The sequence below is a fragment of the Lagopus leucura genome, unplaced genomic scaffold (genome assembly GCF_019238085.1).
Source record: "Lagopus leucura isolate 7727_CA_CO unplaced genomic scaffold, USGS_WTPT01 Super-Scaffold_73, whole genome shotgun sequence".
Taxonomy (NCBI): domain Eukaryota; kingdom Metazoa; phylum Chordata; class Aves; order Galliformes; family Phasianidae; genus Lagopus; species Lagopus leucura.
The window spans coordinates 28217836-28238130 of NW_024962252.1; the positions used below are offsets into that span (position 1 = coordinate 28217836).

Below are 20295 nucleotides of genomic sequence, written 5' to 3' on the forward strand. Positions count from 1 at the left end.
ACTTTCAAAAATCAGCTTTGATCAAAGCAGATGCTGTAGCCTGAGTCCTCTGCTGTCCCAACACACTTCTTGACTGCCTTTATAGTGCTGAGGTGGTTTGAACTCCCTCCCTTTCTAGAATAGTCTACCTTAAACTTCAAAGCCTAACTGGCTTTGAGGCTGAAATCATGGAAAGCTTTTCCCTTCTTCTTCAAAAGCAATTAAAGATGTTCAGTATAATCTGGCTTATTATCTCAAATCTAAGCAGGAAGGTCCTCTTGATCATCGTGGGATTACAGAATGGAAGGGGCTAGTTAGGGAAGTTAATGGTGGCTGGGACACAGCAAATGGTTTTGATAGTGCCTGCCAGCTGATGAGGTCAGTGCTCTAAAAGAAAGGTAAGCAAGGGCTAATCTATCAATGGCACAAATTTCTTGGTAAATGAGGCAACAGAGGGTTTTTTCCTGCTTTACCGTTCATTGCAAGCCACTCTTCTGCACTTCTTATTAATGAATCTGCAGATTTCAGAAGCCAGATTTCCCAGGACACCACAATGATGGATGCGGGGAGGGTGACAGGCTGCAGTCATCATGAGATGGAGAAGGGCACAGGGACACACAATATTCACGGCCTTGGAGTGTCTCAGTTGGCTTCAGAGGATTTTATCAGATGTGGTAAAAGAGAAAACTCTGAATTTTCTGTTTGGGTAGCAGCATTGCTAGACAAATTAGGGTGTGGTTTTTGTTGCTGTTTTTTGAGTTTTAAGGTCAACTAAGCAAGATTACAATTTTGAGTGGCAAATGCTGACAAAATTCACATTTGAAAGTTGATTCTCCCGAAACTCTGAAAGACAGGGAATTTGGAAAAATCCACTGTAATGAGCATGCTTGTCATGGCTTTGCTCACCAACTTTAATTTCATCCAGTTCACCTACGGGAGCTTGCTAAGGCATGCAAATCCAAGAAAAGTTGCCTGGGTTTTCCAACCAGATGAGCTTTCCAAATAAAAAATCTGCTCAGAAAGCTCTGGTCTGCAAGGACTTCTGCGTGGGCTGAGTCTTAAACCCTCCAGAAGTCAGAGAAATTAGAATCTGAGCTGAAATTTTGTTTGAGTGGCCATTCTCCTCCACCTCAGACCCAAGACTGAAACTGATTTAGTTCTGTAAAAAATACAGCTTAAAAAATTTGATTTGCTTCTCATATGATGTAACAGCATTACAAGTAACATCATAAACCTATTTTAGAGATGGCCAGTGTCACAACCAATCATTTCATAGTCCAGTCAAGAAAAAACTCATAAAAAAATAAATTCCTATGTGTTCTCTATGAGAACAGGCAGTGCTGGAAAGAGGTAAGAGAGAAAGAAAGAAAGAAACAAACAAATAAACAAAAAAACAAGTTACAGCACTGCAACTATGTAACCTTTTGCCTGATCGTCTCAAAGTGTGTTTTTCTACATTCATCTAACCTGATTAGTTTTGTTCAGATAAAAGAGCTTCACATCCATAACTCTGCAGTTGAAAAGCCCAAAATAAAAAGGAGTTGATGTGTCAGACCAGGGAGGACTGGGGAAACCCCAGAATGAAAGTGAAAGCCTTGTTTTGTAGTTTCCTGCTATAACTACCAACAGTAACGACAAATTACAGACTTTTTCCTCAAAGCACTGCATGAAACATTAACAAGCTACTAATTAAGCTTTTACTCAGAGTCTCTTTGCTTTAGTGTTAACTTCAGTGATCTGAGTCCAAAACCTCTGACTCGCTGATCTATAAATGTCCTTTTAAATAATTCAGAGATAGCCTTTGTTTTCCTCTGTCAAAGTTCAGCTACGTTGAAACCTCTTTCTATGCATTAATGACAACCAAGTGTAATCAGTGGAAAGAGAATGTAACGATGTAGAAAAATACAGCAAGTAGGATCTTGATTACTGTGCAAAAGAAACAAAACGTTCTTGTTTCTGGCTTTGCTTTTACATATTCCTGTACACTGCTTCTGCTACAGGCTAACCTTTCCTCCACATCCCACACGGGTTTCTTTTGTTTGTATGAAAGAAATGGTATCACCTTAGGTAATGCGCTGCTACAACAGTCAGCAACCAAGCATGGCTAACCATGACCCACTAATGAAACGAAGCAGAAGCTGAGCTGCATTTGCCTGTATTACCATTAAATTACGATCGGACAGGTTAACGTATGACACTAATTGGGCACCTTATTCCTTGTGCAATGCAGCATTAACACATAGGCAGTAGAAGCACCCAAGGCAGAGCATGCCACCACTGATGTAACCACCCCATGGTGCTTGCAGACCTGGGCCCAAAGTGCCACTTTGTTACAGGCTCCTGCCCTCCCATGGGGACTTGGATGGCCCAATAAAAAACACCTGCGGAGATCTTAACAGCAAGAACTGCCCCCAGCAGAACCAAGGTATTTATTTCCCTTCTGTGCCACTGCTGGCTTCCCTGCTTCATGCATGAGGAACAAATGAAAATCCATCACCAGGGCCTGCACAGAAACCAGCACAGCATCTCATGAATCTATCAACTGAGAACATACTTGAGTATTTTTTATTACAACACATTAAGCTAAAAATCAATAGATTCACTTACAGAAGCAAATTTAATATTTCAACTAATCAAGAGAAAGTAAAATTTTTCTGAAAAGAAGTGACATTTCATTATAGGATTCAGTTGTAAAGTCACTGGCAGAAATTTTTCAATGCGCCAATTAAACAGTAACTCCTGGAAGTTGTAAAATAAAAAAAATACAAAGCAATATTGCATATTTCCAGTTTCCTCACCCGTAAATGAAAACATCTATGAATCCTTGGCAGTAAAAACAGAGCATCCGCACAATGGCTCTAACAGTACTGCCACATCTTTGATCTTTCCTTGTCAAACACTTCTACATTATTTTTCCCAAAGATATAACGTGCTATTTTCTCCACAATCAACAGTTTGGTTTTTTCTCCTTTGGAGAGAAGCAGAAGTGGCATTTTGAAAACTTCAATTTGCTGAAACATAATAGCACCGCAGAGCTCTGTTGTTCTTCACATTTATTCCCACTTACGGTAGAAAGATGGAACTGCAGTAGTTTCACTGTTGTCAATCAGAAAGTAAATAAACAATGTTTCTGTTGACTACTATATAATAAGATATGGCATCTCTATATTGAACTGATTTTTAGTACAGATTTCTCTCTCAGATGTGAAACTTTAGAAATATTTTAATCGCTTTGGAATACCACCATGCAATCACACGTGTGAGCCTTGCAATGGCACACGTATCAATTAATTTGATGAAAAAAATTAATAAAGCATTTCACTGTACATTATGCACACAGAGGACTGAATTACTGCCAGAATGTGTAATGACAGAACTAGGGCTGATGGTTTTAAACTAAGAAGAAAGACTTAGTTTAGACACCAGGAAGGCGTTCTACACTATAAGGGCAGTAAGGCGCTGGCACAGCTGCCCAGAGAGCTGTGTGCCCCATCTCTGGAGGTGTTCAAAGCCAGGCTGGACAGAGCCCTGGGCAGCTTCAGCTGGTGAAAGGCACCCTGCCTGTGGCATGGGGCTGGAACTAGATTAACTTTAAGGTCACTACCAGCTTCAACCATTCTGTAATTCTACGAATGCAAAAAAGAAACGCTTGTACCTGATTTGCTGTCTATGTACAGTTTTTCTTTCCTGAGGAATACCACTTTCCAGGCATTCTTTAGATTGTAAACGTGGTAGTTACCAGTTCTCTCTGCAGGAGATAAACACCCTTTTATTTGTATTTGTATGGAATCCCATCTTCTAACAGACATGCCAGCCTTTCATTGGCACAATCTAGTTTCATCCCATCTTCCTCTTAATTCACTAACCTTGTATAAGAAACTCTGACTTTCTAATCAGAAGTCTAACAGAGCCTAAGCTTGCAGGATATACTTGGTTTTATGGATTATATTTGAGGATGTAAAACGGTTGGAGAAAAAAAGATTGATATTTAGAAATCTATTAGCAGTAGTGGAAGTGACATTTAAGCTTGTCTGTGGGAAACGCTATACTGGAAATGCTTGCTTGTAGTTAAAACAGCTGTACATTAAGAATTTGTTCTTATTCAAGCCTTTGGTCTCGTAACTGGAAATATCCACAGAGACAAGCCAGACACGTACCTGCACCATTACCTCAGTTACTTAAAATTTAGGACACTGTTTCTGTATGCAATCCACTGGCACTCTTAAAGCAATTCAAAGACCCAGTGAGGCACCTGCCAGGCTCCACTCTCAGAGGTTCTCAGATTGCCCCTGTGGAATGAGCTGTCTTCCACAATCTACACAGAGAGCCTGTGGGGCATATGATGGCTGAAATTACCCTCCTTTATGGGTATTATAATCAGACAGGATATTACCCACAACCCTTTTTCCTTTGTAAACTGATATCCTGCATAATTATCTCATTTGATATTTCTTCTACCTTCTGTGTTATTGTTTGCAGGCCTATTCTTTTTCATTTATCTAAATTTAATCTGCATTTGCCTTTTACTAGCCCTAAAACAGCACAGCACCTCTCAATACAAGGATTTTTGCCAACTGCTTTTCTCCAATCTTATCAGTATCTGACATTTAAAATATTTCTCATTCGTGATGCTCACTATGTGCCTTCTATATATTATAAAGAAAGGTCTCCAAGACAATTTCCTAGTCAAAGAATTACCCTGCTATATCATCTCTCACCCTTTGCAACTTCAACATCTTGATTTATTCATAAGTAATTTATTTTAAAGAGATTATCTTCTGCATTTTGCAAAAGTACTACAAGTTCTAGCTCATTTATCAAGTTCAACTTCATTTGTTCAGTTTAGACTCAAAATCACTCACCTCTAAAAATCTTCACAAATTTAGATCTACTCAGCCTATAAATTGTTAAAAGTAATTTGCTTTCTCTATCCCCTTTAGCTTTATCTTGGCTGTTCTTATGATACCTTTAACCAATGAACTACTAAGAAATGCTTCAAGATGACCTAAAAGAGTTTGCACAAATACCTTTACCTTTATCATTTCATTCAATTTGAACTAATTTTAATATGGTATGGTTTTTATGATTTTATATAGAAATCATTTTTTGTATGTACTCTTGATTATTATCTGTTCTACTCCCTTTATTTCATTTGCCTGCAGTACCTACAAAAGCCTCTGGTTTCACACAGAAAAAAGAAGACAAAAAACAGATTTCCAAAATGAGAACAGCTTAATCAATGACAAATATGACATGAAAAGAGTTTTTGAAGGAAATAATAAAGATCCACAGATTTAGGGCAGTGCTTTCTCTGAGAAGACAGTATATACAACAATTGTCCTAAATTGCCTAAAACTCTGGGAAGCCTGAGCACATTTGTTATACTGTTTAAGTATTGTATTGTAGTCAAAAGAAAAAGCAAATGCACTGATGGAAACCAAGCATAAGCTTGTCTGCATCAAAAGAAAAACAGTCTCTGCTTCAATTCAAGCACAGGACCTGGTCCCATAAAGAGATGTTAGCAAAGTATACTCAGTTACTCACAGGAAAGTCTATACTCTTTGTATGGAGAGGCACATACAAAACAGGCTTCACAAATTATAACACCGTAACAGCTGCAGCAACGCATTCAAGATTTTAAAAGCATCATGGACAAATCATCCCTCTCCTGCAAGACGATTTTTGTGGAACATAAGAAAGCAAAACAAAAAACACTGCCAGCCTCAAATCACTTGTATTGGAGCCAGAATATTCTCAGACATACAAGCCTGCAAAAGAAAAACATGAGCAAGATGATGTGGGCTACAACAAAATATGACTTGCACCACAACACGATAAATTTGGCAGCTTTACACTGACTGACTTGTTCTGTTGTTCCACCATGATAAGTACTGGGCGGGGGGGGGGGGGCGCGCGGAGGAAGAGGTGTAAGGGGAGAGAAACAATGCAATGCAGGTGAGAAATATCTGCAAGGTCTGTGCTTCTGTGCTCACTGCTAAAAGGAACCTCTCATTCCGAGAATCTTTCCCCGCAGTTTTTAGTTGGTAGTGAGCAATAACTTCCAGGTTCAGAGACAGAGCTTAACCCTTCTGTTTCACAGTCTCTTCAATATGGAGCTATTTGCATATTAGCACATGTAATTCTAATAATGACAAGCCGCATGTCCCAATGTTTACATTATCACTGTTTATTTCCATACCACTGGGGAAAGGAAAGCTGCTGTAAGCACAATCTGCACTTTGAAAATCTGATTTTCTGTATGACTGTACTTCTCTGAACAGCATCCTGTACATGGTCAGCTGAGTATTGTAAAACATAAAATAATCCAGAGAAGTAAGAAAGTAAATGAATTTAGTGTGAAGGAATGCTGGGAAGGAAAAAAAAAAAAAAAACTGAAAAAACAGAAAATCATGAAAACTAAGGTGTGATGACACATATTAGCTACTTCTGGTTTTGAATCTCATTATTTATCAATTGAAACAAAACCAGAAAGTTCAAACAGAACATCCTTAATGTGCTAAAGAATAGCCGGTTGGTTAATTTCACACATGAAAGACAGAAGTACTTCAACCAAAATCAGTGATGAAGTCATGCTGATTCTCCAGTATCATCTCCATGTCTTCCAGCGTGCCTTAGCACAGCTTCCAGGAGGATCTGTTCCATGATCTTTCCTGGCACAGACTGACCGGTCGGTAGTTCCCAAGGTCATTCTTTTTACTCTCCTTAAAAATGGGTGTGATGCTGCCTTTTTTCCAGTCAACAGCAACTTCATCTGATTGCGACAACTTTTCAAATATCATTGAGAGTGGCTTGGCAACTACATCACCTAATTCCTCAGGACTCTGGGATGTGTTGCATTGGGACCCAGAGACTTGTGAATGTTCAGGTTCCTCTGGAGGTCACAAGCCTGATCTTCACTTACAGTAAAAGGGATGTTGTTTCCCCAGTCCTGTCCTACCAAATCATACATTTGAGGACTGTGTGGTGAGCAGCTATCAGAGAAGACCAAGGCAAAAACGCTGTTAAGTACCTCAGCCTTTTCCTTGTCTGTTGTCTCCAGCTTGCCTGTATCACTCATTAGGGGAGGCATGCCCTCCTGAACTTTTCTGTTCGAGGTACCTGTGGAAGTCATTCTTGTTCTTCTTGTCATCCCATGCCAAGTTTAGTTCAAGCTGGGCCTTGGCTTTCTCAACCCCATCCCTACACAGCCTAGCAGCTTCCTTATACTCTTCCCACACTACCTGTCTCTGTTTCCATTGCCTGTGCATTTTCCTCTTGCTCTTCAGTTTGACCAGTTTGTTCCTGGTTTGGCCATGCTGGTCTCTTGCCTTCATTTCCTGACTTGCTACAGCTGGGGATGGAGAGCTCTTGCGTGCAAAGGAAAGCTTCCTTAAAGCTTTGCCAGATCTGCTCTGCCCTTATCCATGAGGACAGTTTCCCAGGGTGTTTTGCTGACTAACTCTGAAGAGCTGGAAGTTAGCTTTCCTAATGTTTAGCATCCTCTTCTAACCTGTTACTCTGAACCTTTGCAATTCACATAGTCAGTTCTGTTGATTTTCTTCTTCGCTCTCTTTAAATTTGAATAAATGACTCAGAATAATCTATAACATCTTACATTTTATAGACATCCCTGAGAACACTAGTGTTTCTCAGTTTGTTATTCACAGATGCTTAGTTTAAGCCAACAATGGCATATTTATTCTCAATATATACCATACACTCCATTAAAAAAAAATCCATACTGTCCCATTACCTGAAACCTACTGCAAAATGACTTAAAAGGAAAAAAAAACAACAACAAACCATTCTTCTAAATAAATATTTTAGTGGCAAAAAGTGTTTTCTGAAAGAGGACTCACATCTTTGGAAGGCCTTAATGGAAAGAAAGATGTTTTCCCATATTTTTGGTGTTATGAGGAAATCAGTCATTTACCAAAGTAAACATTAAACAGGAAATAAGTAAATAAATAAAAGATACTGAGAGTGGAGTATTGAAAGTGTTGCATAATGCAATAAGGTTGCAGCCATGGGAAAAGATAGGGAGGAAGAACTAACTGGTACACTGAATGTTAATATTACTGACTGAAATTAAGCTGTATTCAATCAGCAACAGTGGAGGCTCTGAAGCATCCAACTGTACAATTTCCTGATGAACACAATATATGATGCAGTTTTATATATCTTTGAGAACCAGCTGTATTTCAGAGTGCTGACTGCCTTTACTGTACAACGGCAGAAACCAGATAAGTTCAGGTTAGATAGGACTTCCACCAACTCATCTAGTCCAAACTCCTGCTCGAGGCAAGGGTCAATTCAAGGATGAGCCAGGCTGCTCAAGGCCTTTTCCAGTTAAATTCTGAAAATCTCCACCTCACAATCTCTCTAGGCAACCTGCTACTGCTGCACCCAAACAACCTCACCCTGACACTGTTTCCCACACATCCGACTGGGATTTTTTCCTCTTCTGCTTCACTGTGCAGATCTGAGATGTCTGTTCATCTGATTTTTTTCTGAAACCTCACTTGAAGTGATAGAAGACAGCAATTCAACCACCCCATTGTCTTCTCTTGTTCAGACCAATCAGACCCACCTTCTTTAACCTTTCCAAATACAGCCGATGACTGACCCTTCCTCACAACCCCTGCCTCTTGCACTGATGACACCAGAGCAGCATTCAGTTGTGATCTTAAAAATGCTTGATGTGACAGCGAGGCTGTAGCTAACACAACCCAGGCTATGGTTGGCCTTTAACTTTGTTTGCCACCAGGACCCTAGGGCCCTTTCCTGCAGAGCCGCTGCATGGAAAGGCCAGGGAGATCTCTGTCGAATAGCAAAACCAGCATCTTGCTTCTCCTAAATTTCATGAGCTTCCTTTGTCAGCACTTATTTTTCTAAGCTCTTAGAGAAACGAGGCATTATCATACTAATTTTCTATCACTAGGAAAGAAATCATAAGAAATAGAGGGCTTTAAAATTTGCAGTATGTTCAATTTTTACAATACTCATTAAAAGCACTTGATTTTTTTTTTTTTTCTTAAACAGTTAATATAGAAGCAAATAGAAAGCTTAAAAATATATAATCTACAATCAATGACTTCTTATTTTAACCTGTCCAGAAGGCTTAATTTATCCTATGCTTAGCAAGAAAAAACTTGGATAGATTTTCTAAAAAAACGACTACAAGCTGATGTAACAAAAGATGTCCAAAAAAACAACAACTTGACAGTCCAAAACAAAGCATCAATTATTCTATCTTACTGGCAGTAACAACAGAAAACTGCAGAGGTAATCTTCTTAATTCTGTGAACTTCTTTGGAACACTCCAGACTTCAGAAAGAACAAATTTGTTAACTGAATTCATGGGCATAATCATGAGAAAAAGCAAAACAGGGACTATCTGATCCAGGAGAACACAGTGAATTTGTAAAATTATAGCTCGTTAACATTTTGTTCTTATGGACAGCAACTGTGGCAGCATACAAAATCACCGCTTCATTTTCACAATGCTCATGCACATTTCCTAGTTGGTATTCTTTCTCTGTTTACATCACCAGTTCCTAAGCCTACTGTTAGTTAATATTTTTCACTATTTTGCAATGCATCTAGAGAGAGCAAATGTGCCCACTGTATGCTGGCATTTGTGCATACCGTAAACACACACACAAAATACATTAATTTACATTATTAGTGTCTACCATTCCCAGGTGGGACTTAGGAGTCTACACAGGGACTAGAAGAACACACAGTCACGACTCCTTATGCCTAAGCACTAGCAATTAACTTGGAGTAAAGCTGCCAGCAAAGAACGTCAAGATGTAGTGAAGTGAAAGAAAGTACAGAGACTTTTTGTTTCCTAATTTATTTTCGAAGCAATAGTTCAAAAGGAGCCCATTTTCAAAAAGCAGCTGAATTTGCAACCTTTAACAAACACAGAAATTAGGAATCAGTAGAGGATGATTTCTTACCACCTTACAACATTTTCTAACTTCCAATTAGTTCAGTGAACTCTCTTCTCCAGCACCTCCCTCATCTTCACAGGCTACCAGCTGAGCACTTAGGGCAGTTTGCCACTTTCTAGGACTTTCTGCTGTCACTAGTCCAGAATTTTGTTGACGAATATATTCAAATCATTGCTTAAGAGACCAGGTCAAACAAATGCACCTTGAACTAGAAAAGAAGACAGTGAGATGCATTATCACTCCAGGTTCTGTGGGGATCACTTCAAATGCCAGCCTGCCCTTCTGGAAACTCTATTGCTGCAGAGAATTAACTTGCATTTCTAAGGACAGAAAACACAGCCCAAAATCCTGTGCCAGATAACTTTTCGTATAGCCCACACTGTATCCCACACCAGTCTTATGAGGAGTGGCTGAGGGAACAGGGATTTTTTGACTGGAGGAGATTCAGGGGAGACCTTATCGCTCTCTGCAACTACCTAAAGGAAAGGTGTGGTGAGGTGGGACTCGGCCTCTTCTCCTACATAACTAGCAATAGGACTAGAGGGAATGGCCTCAAGTTGCACCAAGGGAGGGTCAGGTTGGATGTCAGAAAAAACTCCCAAAGAATGGTCAGACACTGGAAAGGGCTGTCCAGGAAGTGGTGGAGTCACTGTCCTGGAGGTGTTCTGTTCAGATGTTGTACTGAGGGACATGGTTTAGTGGGAAATACTGGTGACAGGAGGACAGTTGGACTGCATGATCTGGGAGGTCTTTTCCAACGTTGGTGATTCTACGATTCTATGAGAGTACCTTGCAGATAAAAACTAAGATGTTGACTTTGACACAGCCCTTTTTAAAAATCTGTGCAGAGGAGAGGATTGAGTGGAAAAGGAGAACAGGTTCAGGCACAAGAAGGCATGATCTCAACAATTTAGGAAATCCCATGAGGAGACTGCACATCATCTTCTTGTACCAATAAACATGAGGAACAAAGCTTAAATTCTCACTCTGAGAAATTCACTTCAGATTTCCTAATGATCAGTCCTACTTTTTAAGTGTTTGTGTTCCCATTTATAGACTTCTGCGTAACACACAAATATAGGTTGTTCCTGAGAAAGAAACAAAATAAAGAAGAAAGAATTCCTTACTTGGCTTCTCAACTTGCAACAATGCCATCTCCAGTGATGTCTAGAGTGAGTTCCCTTTCCATCAAGAGGATGTGAAAAAAAAACTGTTGTAGCGTCCTACAAAACCCCATAAAATATAAGAGCCACCAGTTCTGTTTGGATACTATTAACAGTAATAAATATGTATTTATATTTATTATATTTATTAATATTTAAGCCTATCCTAAAGACATAGTTTGAACTCAAGTAGAATATAGCACAGTCTTATCATAGCTTTGTGTGTTTTAATTCAGAGTGACTATGTTTAATGAAACGTAGCAACTCAGATTATCAGTTTTATCTTCCTCTTTCAGAGCCATCGAATCATATAATTGTTATACTCCTTAACACTGCCTGTTCCTACTGGAAGCTGAAACCAAATCCTGTAGTTCTCAAAACTATTCCTCAGTTTTCAGAATAAAATAACTTCTGTCAGGCAAAACCCTGTTTATCTTTTACTATTACTTCGCTATAGTTTAAAAAATCATTTTCTCCCATCAGTAATCCTCTCATTGCCCATGATAATTCTGCCAGCATATCTGGAGATGAAACAATCTTTCTTTTACATTGTATCTTGATAAGGTAAGCAAAGAATTTACCACTATTTTGCTTTATTTTACATGCCTTTGCTCAATCCAGTAACTGTCACTTAGAGATTGAAATAATTTGTCTTCAGTGTAATCAACCAGAACCATCCACCGACTGGTAAAACTCACGCTTCCTTTTCCTCAGGAATGTATCTCTCCTGAGGTTCTAGGGCTGGCTGTCTCTGCCTTTTTCATGGTTGCACCCAATCCATTTCTCTTAAAAACAACTGTTGTTTTTTTTCTGAGACACATCACTTTTAAATAAGGAAGCTTCAAAAGATGGCAGATGTGCTTGTTTCTGTGCCTGCACATTTAAGCTTTTGTTATGTTCTGTCCTATTTTATAACCTACAGCCAAAGCTCAGTCAGTCCTTCCTGTGCTGATTCTCTTTCATCCTTTTCCTGCACTATTCCTTCAAACTGTCATTGAAAGTGCATAAATCCTTAATCACAGTAAAATCATCAATAAAACTATGAACATTAACTAAGCATCTTCTCAAGACTGGTCCTGGAGCAGCTCCACCAGCACTACACTGCCAACCCAACAGACCACCATGCCCCAGGAACCCCCTAATCGCTGAGAACAATGGTTAAACTGTATTGACAACCCATTTTCTGGATAATGCCATCGAAAGAACTGCAAAGACATTACCAAGTAAGCCGCTATTTGCTTCATGCTGAAGGCGTGATATCCCTACGTTTTACTCAGTTGCATTTCTTTTCACATAAAATTAGCCAACAGGACAAGAAACAGAAAAAGGAGATCAGCAGCAGAAGCAACACTCAGTTTATGTCTTTACTAGCTGTACTCACGAAAGAATCTCTGTTAATATTTAGGAAAGTCCAACAAGTAGAGCTTTGTGTAACTGGAGCACCAGTATGCTGTTTCTGGCTGTCAGCAGGCAGAGAAAGAAATGTTTTGCGTGTATTTTGTAGAAAGACCATACACAGTGCATTGCTGCTGGGACATAAGTCAGAATATCAATTGAGTGGATGGAGAAAGTTGGACCAACCCTGCTCTTAAACTGTGAAGACTCTGAAGAGCTGTATTCATACAATGAGCTTCATGACTTTACTTTCTGATCAGATGAGAGCAGCTTTGGGATCACCAATTGGTAGTAGGTGTCATTATCATCCAGGAAGAAAGATACGCCAGCTTCAGAGAATAAGCTACCAGCTTCTTCTAACTTAAGTAGTGCTCTACAAAAAGCATCTCTTTCAGCAATTCATGTTTTTGCACTCTCTTTTTCAAAAACACTGCTTTCGTAAATTGTGGTCCTTCCCTTCAGTAATCACCTGCAGAGGTTTATCTTGCTGAAGGAATCACAAGTCTGTGGTCCAGCCTGCTTCTTAGACATGATTTCATCCCCTATGTCTTGACAAGGGCCAACTGGCCAACTTTCAAGAGTTTCAGCTCTTGAAAACATTGCAATAAATTCTCTGATAAGCTGACTGCATTTCTAAAGTAAAAGTGGGTAGATTTGTACCTGGAGGGTCTACTGGTTTAGATTTGATCAGTGAAATTAATCTGGGGCAATTACCCACTGCTGGGCCTCTGCCTGGTAGCACTCTGCTCTGCTTTCTCATGTTCTAAGTTAAAAGCGTATTTGCTGAGGGAAAATAACACAGTTGGGCAAATAATAGCTTAGAATCAAAGTGCAGTCCTGCAGTGTGGGCGGTAAGTTTAGCAACCTCAGCAATCAGCAGTACTGTTCTCAGGTTTAATAAAATCACAGGTAATGGCTACAGAGCTGCAGATCAGAGTACAGAGCTCGATTTTTGCTCGACAGAAAGACTGTTTTAACCATAGCAGCAAATTCCTCATAAGCAAACTTTAAACTTTCAGGAATTTTCCACTGTACTTAGAGCATAGAAACAAAATAGTAAGAACACTATTTCCAAAGTACTCTTGTAATCATTAAATATATTCTATTAAATAAAACAATTCTATTTTGAACAAAGTAGTGTTTATTATGCAACTTTTTAATAACTACTCTTAAAATACTAAAAATAAAAGGGCAGTAATTAATCTTTATTTAAATGGTAATTAAATGTGTTAAGAACGCAACATGAAACTAGTCATTAGCGCTACAGTAAAGGCTGTCAGAAGCTTCATTACCGATTAATAATGGAGAACACAATGTACTGAACAGCTTCCCCTCATCCTAGAAGCTACTAGGAACTGATCTGCAAAAACTTTCAATCCTAATAAACTGATGAAACAATATCATGGAACTTATAATTACAGGTTAGAGCATAACTAAGCTTTTGTTTTGACAAATCTCTATTTCAAAAGCAACAGATCATGTATGCAATGAAGACTTCTCATTCTGGAAACAGGTTTAAAACACTTTGCTGTTATGAATGCTATGAAATTAGGAACTTCGATTAAACACAACATTTGCATGATATATTTTCTTGCTTAACTTCATTCTTACCAAAAGAATACCAACAATCACTAACGAAAATAGATTTAACAAAGTCTGCCAGCCAATTCCAACTAATGTCAAGACTTTATTTTACTGATCAAGACAGTCGCACCTACAGAAACCTTCAGAAAATCTGTTTTTCTAAGAGATATTTAATAAACATAACCAATTAAGATCCAAAGAAAGGTGGAAATCATGAATGCACACATATACAACAGCAAATACCAAGATAGCTACTTAAATGGTGTAAGATTAAAAAAAGTAAGCAAATGTATTGTGAAACTGTTCTTTAACACGTTTGAACCAATGCTATATTTAAGCAGTAAATTAAAATACTTCAACACGTCGTTAAAGACCAGTCCTGTGGAAATAAAGTGAGACTTCATTGCTAAAGCGTATTTGACTTTCAAATCACTAATTCATCACCTGCTAACTGGAATAGCCATCATTTTTATGAGCTACTGAGCATAACGAAACTTACTGTTAGTCCAGAACAAGAGTGATCACAAACTTCCTGCAGTAACTCAAAGATTCTGCATCCTGAATTCTGTTCAAAGTGGCAACACGCAAAACCTTTAACATCTATGAACAGGCACAGAATATTAAACTACTGGAGAAGAAAAATTCAACGCAGATCCCTCTAGCCAGGAAAACACTTTTTTTTCCATTCCTTCTAATCTAACCACTACCAGATACAGAGTTCAAAAACTTCAGGAGCAAATGCTTCTCATTCCTTTTGTATAATGAAGCACAGAGATCAAATCTATCAAGCACTACCACTGACATCACTGAAAGCAAGACAGGAGGAGGAAGACAGGTAATTTCAGTTAATCTTACCAGTTCATCTATGTCTCAGAAACATGATAAATATTAATATATATAAATATTAATGAATTACTGCATATGAGGAAGAAAGACACAGAATAATAATCTTGAGAAGAGACATCAGTATTGCAGAATCTTTTCTCAGACTTGCCATCCACAGTCTTCATCATCAAAGACATTGCACAGTTATTATCCTGTATGGTTCGGGAAAATCAAAACTTGTTTGCTATTGCAAATGTACACTTTGAAAAGGAGCTTTTCTCTGCAGTTTTTTAAATGTACGTGAATTGAAACAGGAGTTTATGAGGACGAACGTGGCAGCTTATATGTTTATTATGAATATTTCAAAGACCTGATAACATTCCTATTCATCCTACTGAAAGCACACTAAAAATGCATTAGAAGTAATGCTGTAAAATAATGGCTCACTTTGAGTAATAAATCTTCACTGACAGAGGAATGTAGTGGTTTGGGGCATTCCTTAATGCGCATGTTTGGCAAGTAATGCTATATCTTAAAAGAAGACCTCAACTGTTGGGATCTTTGCAAGTGGTCAATTATGTAACAAGAGAGACCAATTTATCACATGTCTAAACTAAAAAGGTTACCAAGATTCTGCCTTATATATGTTCCATGACAAAGTTTGGTTCACAGTTCTCTTAACGGATGAGATCATTAGCAGCAGTGTATGAAAGACTGCTGGAGGAACAACAAAAGAAACCTGTACCAACAGTTCCAGAAGACCATGGTATACCTTCAGAATACATAAATTTCCTTTAGCAGTACCAGTTCTTAATGTGAATCATTACTCCCCGCTACTGGTGCTGAAGATCTCTAAGAAGCTGCATCAATTCCTTTGCTGTCAGGCAGCTGACATTTTCTAGAATCTCCAAGGAATCAGATAGGAGTCTCAATTTAAAAAGTTTATTGTTCTTGTTAACTGTGCATCATTTCCTAATTGAGAACCATGGAAGAGATTACTCTGAGACAAATGAGCTTGCTACTTCAAGATTATCTTTATCTCTACAAAAGAAACAAAGCAGTGGTGTGCAAATGTATGCCCATGTATACACCTATAGCTCCAGAAATAAGCATTATTTTTGAGAGAGTACAGCCATGTGGAGTTAGCTCATTTAAATATGCCTATATATAATCTACACTCATTTAGCGGATAATAAGGTTTGTTTTCCCTAGGTGGTAACTGAAAGTTATTTCGAATATCCAGATTGCCTATTCTGTGGCAAATTTAACATTTAAAATGAGAACACAGCAGCAATATAAACTAGAAGGTCTAATATTAGCGTATTCAAATTAAATTTACATCAGATATTTATCAAGCACTGTACCACATATACACTATGAACAGCAAATATTAAGGAAAACATTACTGCACTTACATCTTGAACACTGAACCAATCCCTACCATCATAGGAGGCAAGAGTAAAAATGCAGAAGGATATAACAAGTGTAAAGAATGTTCACTGGAGATACTGAATGGCTTGGATACATGGAGCAATTAAATAGATTAACTCTTCGTAGCTTGGCATATGCAAGATTGGTATTATATGAAAGTGGATTGAAGTTGTGAATAGAGAATGACTGCTCACTATCTCCTGATGTAAGGGTGAAAAAAAAAATCAAATTATTAGGCAATGGGTTTAAAAGAAATAAAATAATACCACGACTCATGGTGACAGTAAGGCTTTGTATGTTGGAAACTTAGTGGATAATCACTAAGGAATGAATGTTCAGAAAGGAAGGTCCAAAGAACCTGCACAAACATGCAGCCTCAACTTGCAGCAGAGAAGCCTGTGAATGCAAAGCGCAAGAAATTGAATGCATACTTTGCATTTGTTCTGTTTTTGCACTCAGTCCTACAGTTTGATCCTGTCCTGTGCACGACATCACTCATTTTTCAGGATGAAAATTTTCCATTCCTGTCTGGCAGTGCAGGCTCTGCCTCCTCTCCTCAGGCTAGCAATCAGATGTGCATAGTAACCAGAAATGAAATGCAGCCAAATCTTGGAGAACACCTACCATCAGTCATTCAAGGCAAGGTTAAGCTCCCTGATTATCCCTGGGAAAGGAAGCTGAGGGAACTATCTCCTGAAAGACAGCATTGTGTAGGGCCAGCTCTAATGCTCAGTGAAAACAAAATAATCTTTAGGCCCCTTAGGCCCCTTCACACTCCTTAAATATAGAAATAAAGGATCTTATCAGTGGTACCAAGACCACAAAAAAGAGATGGAACCTAATGGCAGCCCTCCACACTGATGACAAAAATGACATCTCAATGGAGGAGTGATCTTCACTGGGTGGGCAACTGCCACGTTACCCAGAGGTATTGTTTATAGAGGTGTAATTTACTAAAACAGATCATCCTCAATCCTAAAGACAATATAAGGAGATTATAGTTAGTCTTGCAGACCATGTAAGTTCAGAATTCCAGGGTATCATTCTGTATTCCATATATATGGTTTAGTGCCTGTGGTAGCAATGGTAATGGGAGGATGGTTGGACTAAATGATCTTGTAGGTCCTTTCTAACCTTGTGATTCTATAATTCTATGATTCTTCATATGTCTGTACATTTTATTTACTTACACAAAGCATTTCAGGAGGCACGATTATGAATTGTTATCACCAAAAACATACAAGCTTTTTTGAGATGAAATTTCTTGTAATGCAAAGCGTTGTGCCAGAAACATCTTAAATAGTTTGATTATTAACCAAGCTGAATAATATATATATATATATATATATATATATATATATATATATATATATGTTGGTACTGGGAAGATGAAAAGCAAGTATCTGTTCTTTTGAAGCCATTTGAAAACAGTACAAAGGTTCTAGGTAGAGAAAGCAAGTATTTGCTAGGTACAGTTGGGAGTACTGTTCTTTAGTAATTTAATTAGGGATGGCACAGCAACACATTTGAGTTTTAGAAATTAAGTTTCATTTTGACGTAAAACAAGAGCAAGGCTTTTAAAATCAAGAGAAAGAAGAAAATGAACACCCTGAGGATCAGTGTTGCCAAGAGTCCAGGATATATAATAATTACAAGTATTATTCAGAACATTTCAACATTCCAAAACAAACACTGCATTTCCACATCCCATTGTAAAGAATGACGTTCTTATGTCTAGCTCTCTTTGTCCTAAGTAAAATCCCAATGACACTCACCAAAAATCAATCCATTATTTTTGTAAGACATTTCTGTTTGCAGGTGATATGACGATAACTAATTAGCAACTGATAATTAGGAATGTTAAACTACTATAGTTCAACTAAAATAAAAGAAACTGATACAAAAGACAAATGATTTTCCAGCAATTTATGATCTTTTTATAACAAATTCAGTAACTCTGGGAAAACAATCTGTGCTTTTTACTTCAGTATTTCCCTTGTCAAGGTTTACCTGAAGAATTACAGAGTTCTAAAAATGGCTTTGTTTTGAAATGTCACTGATAAGGTAACCTAAAAAAAGAGAACATTTTGGTTCTGATAATTAAACCAGAATTAAAATTAATCAAAAGACTACAGGAAAAAGTAAACTTCTTTGAAAAGTATACAAGTGTAACTAGAAACAAACCCAGAATATTGTGAATAACAACAAAAAAATGCACTATTTCCAATTAGTTTTGCTGGAATTGTATTGATACACTTAAAGTTCTCTAAATCGAGACTTGAAGCATACAGAATAAAGTACACAGAAGTGAACTAGCTTAAAAAGCCTCTCTGCCCTACTTGTTAGTCCTACCTTAATCTGTGCAAAAGGTCTGTCAAAGTTTCCAACGTAAAGAAGACCAACATTCTGGGTGAGAAGCCTAAAAGAAAAGGAAAAAATATTTTAAGATATCACTTTACATCCATAACCTTTTTGCATCTCCAACAGTTGTTACTGAACTCTAGCAAAGAGCCCGGGCTTGTTGTAATGGCAAGAGCTACCTTTGCAAACACGATTACACGATCCTATGTGAACCAGTACAAAAACGAAAGATGTGCCGTGCACTGTACCATGTGCACTGATTGGTAGCTTGCTTTTTCTTGTCCAAAAAACCCTTGATCAGAATAATTTAATAGACCCCTTTGTGATGAATGTCACTCAGTAAGACAAAAAACGGCATGTGTCCCCCATTTCTATTTATTAGACACCTCAGATACAACAATAGAGTCAGACTAATAAACACGCACCCAGAGCAGCAGGCTTAAGAGTCAACCAGATCAGGACAAATAAAAGCATTCACAGTGATATGAAAGCACCAATACAAGAAGAGAAATAATAGAGAATCTCTGTTATATTGTGTAATGGCTTCCTAAATAGAAAGTGTCAGACCTAGTTTGTGCTGATTATTCTCTTCAACTCTTTAGGGTCATTACGGGCACTCCCAAGATTCGGAGGAATGGTAGGATAAGTTGACTCAAAGAAATGTTGGTGCTACTGAACAAGTTAGCCTGATTTCTGCAGATATTGGGCAAGTCAGAGCTGTTACTACACCAGCTCCAAATACCCAAAGGAAGCAACTTTAAAGAACAGGGAAAAAAGACCACTGCTGTAGGAAGGCAGTCAGCTAAAGTTGTATGAGGGAGTGTGCTGGGCAGGCTGGGCAATCGCTAAACATCCCCCTTGCTAAACAAAGGCAAAGAACTCATCCCCTTCAGGTAAGAGGCTCCAGAAGCATTATGCTGATGTAGACACACCTGTAGGGAAAATTCTTTGACTGCAGAACACTGAAATAATTTTTAGTTTGATTAAAAGGGACATTCAGAGACCATCGTATTCGTCAGTAGTCCCAAGTTTTCATACAGTGCTTGCTATTAAACATTTTTTTTTGTTTTCTTTGATTTTATATTCTGTTCCCTTTAATAAGACTTCACACAGTCTAAATTCTCTCCCTCCCCCTACCTAGAGATTGTCAGTAATTAAATAAGGGTGTGTGCATTGTTTTGGTAAAGCGTGACTTCGAACACATCTCTTCCTTAGAAAATTTATGTTTTAAGTATACATATGATGCATATATATACACACACACACCTTTAATTCACAGTGAAATACATGCTTTTTCTATATATACTCTGGTTGTCTTTTCCAACCAATTTCTCACCATCTCCAGCTCTATTTTTAGAAACAAAAGAAAACAGAAACTTTGATAGCAGCAAGTAATTGTTTTGACCTTCAATACACAACAAATGCCTCGTAGTATGATTTTGTAATTCTCTACAGTTCTGATGGCAATGTACATGACCTTAAACTGGCTCACTAACAGTGAGAATTATTGGAACTCAGCAAAATGGCAAAGTCAAAACATTCAAGTATTCACAACCATAAGTAGGAAGTGGTGTCAAGTTACGTATCATCATCAAAAT

General features: G+C 38.1%; 1 protein-coding gene across 1 annotated transcript in view; it reads right to left on the reverse strand.

Annotated features, from left to right (window-relative positions):
• RNGTT (RNA guanylyltransferase and 5'-phosphatase) overlaps positions 1 to 20295 on the reverse strand; it is a 191722-nt gene that overhangs the window by 15892 nt on the left and 155535 nt on the right. Inside the window, exon 14 of the mRNA XM_042894031.1 lies at positions 18689 to 18755. Coding sequence (XP_042749965.1) covers positions 18689 to 18755 — 67 coding nt within the window. The remainder of the gene's footprint in view (positions 1 to 18688; positions 18756 to 20295) is intronic.